This window comes from Sinocyclocheilus rhinocerous, unplaced genomic scaffold (assembly GCF_001515625.1).
Source record: "Sinocyclocheilus rhinocerous isolate Xijiao unplaced genomic scaffold, SAMN03320098_v1.1 scaffold3145, whole genome shotgun sequence".
NCBI lineage: Eukaryota > Metazoa > Chordata > Actinopteri > Cypriniformes > Cyprinidae > Sinocyclocheilus > Sinocyclocheilus rhinocerous.
In genome coordinates this window covers 14,550-22,869 of record NW_015624599.1, presented here as the reverse complement: position 1 = coordinate 22,869, position 8,320 = coordinate 14,550, and the positions used below count along the sequence as shown (strand labels likewise).

The 8,320-nt window shown below is 39.8% G+C and overlaps 1 protein-coding gene across 1 annotated transcript in view; it reads right to left on the bottom strand.

The window, feature by feature from the left end:
• Window positions 1–5,135: 5,135 nt before the first annotated feature.
• Window positions 5,136–8,320, bottom strand: part of LOC107745245 (tripartite motif-containing protein 35-like) — a 7,433-nt gene continuing 4,248 nt past the window's right edge. The window contains exons 4-8 of the mRNA XM_016559092.1: window positions 8,254–8,276; window positions 8,005–8,173; window positions 6,966–7,267; window positions 6,499–6,659; window positions 5,136–5,400 (exon numbers count right to left, since the gene is read on the bottom strand). Of these exons, the coding sequence (XP_016414578.1) occupies window positions 5,141–5,400; window positions 6,499–6,659; window positions 6,966–7,267; window positions 8,005–8,173; window positions 8,254–8,276 (915 nt within the window). The 3' untranslated portion in view covers window positions 5,136–5,140. The remainder of the gene's footprint in view (window positions 5,401–6,498; window positions 6,660–6,965; window positions 7,268–8,004; window positions 8,174–8,253; window positions 8,277–8,320) is intronic.

Here is an 8,320-nt window from a genome sequence, read left to right as displayed (position 1 = left end):
TATCTAAACTATATAAAACTCTACTGTACGGTTGAGAAGTCTGTTTATAGTAACACTTGCTTTACATGTGCAGTACTGTTTCATGCTTTTTATATATTTATTTATTTATTTTTTGAATAATAAACATACCTCCAACATTGTTAGTAGGTCTTAGATAACCTCCATAATTATCAGGGTCCACATGAAATTAAATTTATTAAAAAGGAGTGTTTAGAAATAAACAATACATATTGGTACATTGTAGTCAATATAATGTCCATTTCAGTTAATTCATATAATTTTTGATAAATTCAGCTAATTTCATCTAAATTCAGTTAATTCAGCAATTAAAGACATTTTACGCAATATGAACATTTTTTATAACAGTAATATTGCAAGCTTTATAAAATATCTCAGTCCATGTATCCTCCATTAATTATATTTTAGTCATTTTACTTGATATACTGGATGTTGAAACCAGAATGTTTCTACATTATAAGAAGAACTTAGTTTGTGACCAATAAAAAAGTATATGTCCTATAACAGTGTGGATTCAATCCTGACATGCTGCTTCTTTCATGTTGGCATTTTCATGTGACCTACAATGTAACTTGTTTTGTTTGCACGTCATTTATGAATCCTCTCCCAAGGCCTCATGGGATAGTAAATTGTCCTTTGTATGCATAGTATGCAAAATATTGCAGGTAGTAGTATGTCATCCATGTACTTTTTGACTACTGTGGAATACTGTGAATACTTATGAATACTGTGAATTCAGACATACAGTACTAATGTAGCCTATCTTTTTTTGTTTGCTTGTCTACTACATAGTAGGGAAGTGGAAATATATTTAGAAATGGAGACTGGCACCATTCTGATATATAACACCCACTTTTCATTACCCAATCAGTTCCTTTCCACTACAATAAGAAAAATAAAATACTGCATGAATGCATGTGTGAGTAACATTTATGAAATTATATTTTAAATCCCATTCATGTTTTGAGTATGTCTGTTTGAGGAAAAAAAATCAAATATCCTCATGAACATCCTCATAATCCACTCTCAGGTGCCCTTATTATTGTCACACTTCAGTCTGTGATTCCATCCGACTATTTTCACCCTTCACAGACATATCAACTGTGTGTTTCTGTATTTCTCTTATATTTTGCCATATTTCTGTTGTTTAGACTCTACCCTACTAAATACAACATTATGATTTAATTCCCTATTTAACTGATTTCTTGTTTGACGCTATTATTTGGTGGCTGATCAGCATTTCTGTTCTTTTGTCTGACTTACTGAAGTGTATAAACTGATGCTGTCACCTGAAAACTCCCATCCTTTCATGCCAAAAGCAGACGGGGAGTGGGGCAGTACAGCTGTGGAAGATTTTTTGTCACATCTCCTTCTTTTGACAGATTTTTCACACTCAAAACAAGGTCACATTTTTGTCAAAAGAGTCAAAACTGAGAATGTGGTGGAAGAAACAGATAATCTCTTTATTGTCTTGCTGAAATCTCTATCAAGACTCCATTATAGGAATATTTTATTGCTCAGTGGTTGCTCCTTCTAAGCTCAGGAGACTTAGTTTGTGATTCTCATGTATTTCTCATTTTAGTTTTGTCACATGAACTGCTCCGAGATATATAAGTTGCAGATCCAAGTGCAGCGTTTATTGAAAACAGGACAAAATCCAAGTACACGGTCCAAGAACAGGCAGAAGGTCAAAACCAGTAAATCCAAAAGAAACAATTCCCGAGGGCAAGGCAAAAGGATAATCCACAAAACAGGCAAGAGATTCAAAAACCATGAAACATAAACAAGACCAAAAGAACTCAGAAGGCAGTGTAACAATATAAAACCTAAATGACAATGGTAGAGACAAACGCAGCTTATATAGGCAGGACCCTAATGATCTAAATGGAAGCAGGTGCAAACAGTCATCACACATGAGACAGAGCAATGTAGTCTGGGAAATGGAGTTCATAACAGACTCCATTATAGGAATATTTTATTGCTCAGTGGTTGCTCCTTCTAAGCTCAGGAGACTTAGTTTGTGATTCTCATGTATTTCTCATTTTAGTTTTGTCACATGAACTGCTCCGAGATATATAAGTTGCAGATCCAAGTGCAGCGTTTATTGAAAACAGGACAAAATCCAAGTACACGGTCCAAGAACAGGCAGAAGGTCAAAACCAGTAAATCCAAAAGAAACAATTCCCGAGGGCAAGGCAAAAGGATAATCCACAAAACAGGCAAGAGATTCAAAAACCATGAAACATAAACAAGACCAAAAGAACTCAGAAGGCAGTGTAACAATATAAAACCTAAATGACAATGGTAGAGACAAACGCAGCTTATATAGGCAGGACCCTAATGATCTAAATGGAAGCAGGTGCAAACAATCATCTCACATGAGACAGAGCAATGTAGTCTGGGAAATGGAGTTCATAACAGAATGTCCATGAAGGGAGAAGTGCCCTCTAGTGGCTAAAGAGGGCACACCAGCTGAATACTTTGACAAGTATCAACAGTAGGCGCGTTTCCATTACCCTTCAAATTGCGCAAATTGAAATTGCGAATTGAAAATACGCCTAATGGAAACGCGTCAATTTCGCAAAAAACGCCCATATATCGCAAAAACGTTTTTACGCTCGCATGAGGTGGTTTTTCAGGCAATGCGAAAAAGGAATAATTCGCAAAACTGCAATGGAAACGGCTTTTTCGCATTTACAGGTCACATGGCGCATGTAAAAAGTCATATGATCATTCTTCAATGTACTATAACCTCCAAGAAACACTTCATAAGTAGCTGCGCTTATAAAGATACACGCATTAGCCTCCTTTGAATAAATATAGCCAAAATCCGTCAAAATCCAACCAAAATCCGTTGCCATGACTTATCGCGAGAGGCAAAAGGTTACGTTTTAGCCGCATAACATTGGTTAATGGAAACATTTCGCAATACTTTTTTATCGACATTCAGAAAATATCGCCAAAGTTTTGCGCAAATCTGTAATGGAAACGCGCCTAGTGTCTCAGATGTTTCTCCTAAAATTTCTTAGGATAGATGTTTCTCCTAAAATTTCTTAGGAGAAATAAAAGTAGACACAACTGAGACATGAGAAAGTTCTGAGAGAAAGGAGTCCAAAATGAGAATGAACTGTGAGAAACATGGGAGATCTCTTTATTGTCTTGCTATAATCTCTTTCAAGACTCTTATAAAACTGTTTAGTGCTCACAGGTTGCTCTTTCTTTCTTGATTACGTTGGGGTTTTTCACCTTTAATGGTCAGGACAGTAGGAGTAGAAACAGGAAACAATTGGACAGGTGAGAAGGGAACAGGAGCAGGAAAGTACCTTTAGCTGGGACTTGAGCTGGTGCTGTCTGAGGTGCAGTTGTGCCTTCACATCGATGTGCTGCCCACAAGGCTATGGCTCTGACAGGTTACTCTACACTCAGGATACTATAATTTATAATTAATAATAATTTATGCATTTAACAGACGCTTTTATCTAAAGCGAATTACAGTGCATTCAGGCTATACATTTTTACCAGTATGTGTGTTCCCTGGGAATCAAACCCACAACTTTTTGCGCTGCTAATGCAATGCGCTACCACTGAGCCACAAGAATATTAGGGCTGAAACTATTAACATTAGACACAGGATACTAAGGGCTGATTCTCTTATATGTCTCATTGAGATATCAGCTGTGTCTTAAGACAGTGTTTCCCAACCTTTTTTCTGTCACGGCACAGTTTTGATAAGTGAAAAATTCCATGGCACACCACTATCACATTATCCATTAAAATATAAGAAAAGTGCACAAAGATGCATTGCAATGCATAACATCAATGCATCTGGCAACTGAATTGTTTGAAAGTGGCACTTTTGCAATTTCTTTGACAGCATTTGGACCCAACATTGTTTTCACAATTGCTTTGCATGCAGGTAGAATTAATGTCTCTGCCACTGTATGTGGTTTTTTCAGTTTTGCCACTAAATCAGCAACCAGGTAGCTAGCTTCGATAGCTTTTTCAGACACTGTGGTACTTTTTCTCATCAAAGAAGCCTGTTTCTCCATTTGATCTTCCATGGATGTTTTGTTTGTAGATGGCGTTTAAGCTTGCTAGGAACCATTGCATGGTTAGAGAGTTTTTCTCCACAGACTAAGCATAAGGGGAGTGCTGCCGAGGGATCCCCGGTGAAAGTGAACCCATACGACAGATAATTGTTGCCAGGGCCGGAGTGGGACTCATTTTCAGCCCTGGAGATATGCATCTATATATATTTTATAAAGCTTTATGGGAGACAAATATGAGACCCCCATAGTCTTTAGCTTAAGACAAACCAGAGCACAATGTGTGATTTTATTTTATTATTCCTTTATTTAGCCAGGAAATCACATTGAGATATTGATATCTCTTCTGAGATTAGAGATATCAGATGTGATGCTATTGAGATCTCTTCAAAACTTTTGAGAAGACAAATGTGAGAGATCCAGAGTCTCCAGCTAAGGAGAAATATCTGAGCACAGTGTGTGATGTTACTGAGATCTTGTTTGAAACATTGGAGGAGACAAATATGAGACCACAAGAGTCTTTAGTTTAGGAGAAAAATCTGAGCACAATGTGTGATGATGATGATGAGGTTTCTTCTAAAACTTTAAACAAGACCATTGTGAAAGTGTTAGGCTGATGATACACGGTGCAACTTTTTAAGCAATGTTGCTTGGGTACTTTCCCATTGAGAATGGCTAACAAATTTCTATCTGGATACTTTGAATCTTCATTGATGTCAACAATATGAAGCATTTGCAAATTGTTTTTTTTGCAGATTGTAGGTTCATATCTACTCCATGCAACACTCCTTATGTTCTCTGTGTTCAGTTTCCCATTACAGTTTTCAGACGATTCAGTGCATGCAGTGAACTGAACGAATCATTCAAACTGATTCGCTAACCAATTCAGATTTACGTCAATGAACGAATGATCATTTAACATTTATAATGGAAATAAACAATTATCCACTAGTCTCTTGTTGAACAAATATCGAAATTGTGATATGGATTAAATATTGGAAACATGATGAGTGTAAAAGATGGACAATCAATGGTCATAAAAGCAGGTCAATCCAGACCTGCAGGTGTAACAGTTATTAACTATTGAACGGTAAGATCCTCAGAGGGTAACAACAGAATAATGGAAATATTATGTCAGTGAAGATGGTTGTGAATGTGTGTAGATGCGTGTTAGTTACAGGATCAGAGAATGACACCGTTCCTCTGTCATAATCCAGATCAACTCTCACACGCTCAAGCTTCTGTTTAACAGGAAAACCAGCCCGTTCAGAACATCTGTGCTCCACACACCAGACATCAGTGTTAAAGAAAACACCTCCCTTCCTCTGGTTTGATGCTGTAGTGACTCCAATAAACAATCAACAGCTGCTTTTATTCTGATGTTCATATAATGATCAAGAGTGAACCATACACAGATTTTTATGAATTTTTACACTCGTCCTATTGGTCAAACACATCAGACATTTTCCTCTGATCACTGTCAGTGTAATGATTTGCTGCTATTGAAATCACATAGACCTACATGATGGATGGAGATAGGTGCCTTTCCAGGCCCTCTTGGAGGAAGGAAAGCACTGACCCAATACCACATCTCCTAAGGTCTTCCTCCTGGGAAGAACACCAATTGATGAACAAGCGCCACTTCAGAGCATATATCTGCCTTGTAGAGGGGGCTCTAACTTGAGTAATTTTATCTATCACTGCTGGTGATAGCCCTCAGAATTCCTCCTCGTGGAGGAGATGGCAGGCGAGTTGTGACATGCGACGAGAGCGAATACCACCCTGGTGGTTGATATAAGCTACAGTTGCTGTGTTGTCCATCCGGATCAGCACGTGCTTGCCTTAGATCAAAGGTCGAAACCACCTCAAAGCACAGCCAACAAATCTAGGCAGTTGATGAGCCAATGTATCTGGGGTCCTGTCCAAGAACCCAATGCTGCATGCATACCGCTCCCCTGCCTGTCGTAGAAGCATCTGTTGTTACAACAATGCATCTGGACACTTGTTCTAAGGGAGCTCCTGCCCGTAGAAACAAAGGGTCTGTCCAAGGGCAGAATGTATGGTGACACTGTGGTGTGCCAGAGCTGTTAAACCACTTCTTCATCTTGGCTGAGAGGATATGCTCTATTGCTAGGAGGACAGCAATGTCTGCCGGATGAACAGTGGCATTATCTCCTCATACTAAGGTAAATAGAATGCCACTCACAGGAGCTGATGAGACACAATCAACAGCTGCTTTTATTCTGATGTTCATATAATGATCAAGAGTGAACCATACACAGATTTTTATGAATTTTTACACTCGTCCTATTGGTCAAACACATCAGACATTTTCCTCTGATCACTGTCAGTGTTGTTACAGTAAATATTTTAGATTTGCCAATCAATCAAACTGAACTGAGATCTGCTGTATCACTGTAACTGTAAATATCACTTGGACCAAAGTTGTTCTTCTCTTGTTTCCGGCTCATTTTGGTGTAGTAGCTCATCTGGTGTAACCATCTGTGGTGGGCTCCACCTATTGGCAGAGGCAGCCATACACAGAGAACAGGTGACAGAGTGAAGCTCTGTCCAGGTGAAGACACAGGGTTTGCACTAGGGAAACCAAAAAGAGTAGAAGAATATACATATGGGACCTAGTGTTAGAGAGTCACTTCATATGGAGCACTAACCCAATTACGAGGGCTCATTTATAAAGGGGAATAACCACAGGTAATGGTTCTAGTAATGAGTTCCCCCACTAAACTCATCTACCACAATGTGCTTAATGATGGAAAAGTTAGTAGTCCAGGGTTCACCACTCAATGGACACTAGAACTGGACCCAAATAGCACATGTTATCACAGCAGACAAAGGGCTGTTCAGATAACCTGAAACTCTGTGTGGTCCAGATAAATTCACAAAACTTGTACTGGGCACAACAGAGACAAAGCTAGGTCTCCCTCATCAGCAGGGATAGCTTGCAAGGTTACCACCTGATCCCTGAAGGGGGTAGTAGGAACCTTAGGCATATATCCGGGATGGGGTCTCAGGACAACATGAGAGTATGCGGTCTGAACTCTTGGCACGTCACTTTTACAGAGAGGTCTTGTAGATCCCCTACCCTCTTGACAGAAGTGAGTGCGGTTAGGAGGGCAGTCTTCATGGAGAGGGCACTGACTCCAAAAGCTCAAATGGATCTCTCTGTGAGGCCCGTAAGACCACTGAGAGATACCAAGAAGGGATGAGGTGCGGTCTCTGGGGATTTAATCTCTGCACACCTCTCAGGAATCAAATAATGAGATTGTGCTTTCCCATCGATCTACCATCCACAGTGTCATGATTTGCTGCTATTGAAATCACATAGACCTACATGATGGATGGAGATAGGTGCCTTTCCAGGCCCTCTTGGAGGAAGGAAAGCACTGACCCAATACCACATCTTCACCTCTACACAGTTAAGTGTTGAGATTTACCCTGGGTGCTTTGACGGCAATAAACCACTTCTTCATCTTGGCTGAGAGGATATGCTCTATTGCTAGGAGGACAGCAATGTCTGCCGGATGAACAGTGGCATTATCTCCTCATACTAAGGTAAATAGAATGCCACCGTATTATATACAGTGCGCTGTGAAAGCTCTTTTAGAGAAATTACTCTTTACTACTCTTTTAGTAGGAAATTCAGCTTTTAGAGATTGCCGTCAAAGCACCCAGGGTAAATCTCAACACTTATCTGTGTGGAGGTGAAGAGAGACCGCTGATTGTGCAGTATATCCAATAGCGAGGATACCTGGATGTCCGGGGCATGGCCATACATGCAAATTTCACTCACCAATTTCACTGGTCTTTTCTGAATACGTTAAAGGTGTTTGGGGCTCCCAAGAGTGACCCCTAGCTTTAGAATTTCAACACAACATGAAAAGGGACAGACTGAAAGGAAACTATAAATATTCCCTCATGCGTCATTTCCAGTGTGTGTGTAACAGCACAGATCTTCTCCAGACTCACTGTTTTGGACGATGTCCTGCATCTTCTTCCAGACTCTGAAGGGCAGGTTGCCCAAGTAACGCGGCACATGAATCAAAGCTCCAGAAGGCGTCTGTGGATCCGGCTGTGATGAGATCTGGACTCTGGAAGAACATTCAGGATCAGAACTGCAGTGGCTTTGGATCAGAAGCAGAGAGACCAGAGACACAAGCAGGTCACTCACCTTTCCATTGAGACTGGAAACTTCTGCAGAACAAACACACAATTTATCATCAACAACTCAATCAGTC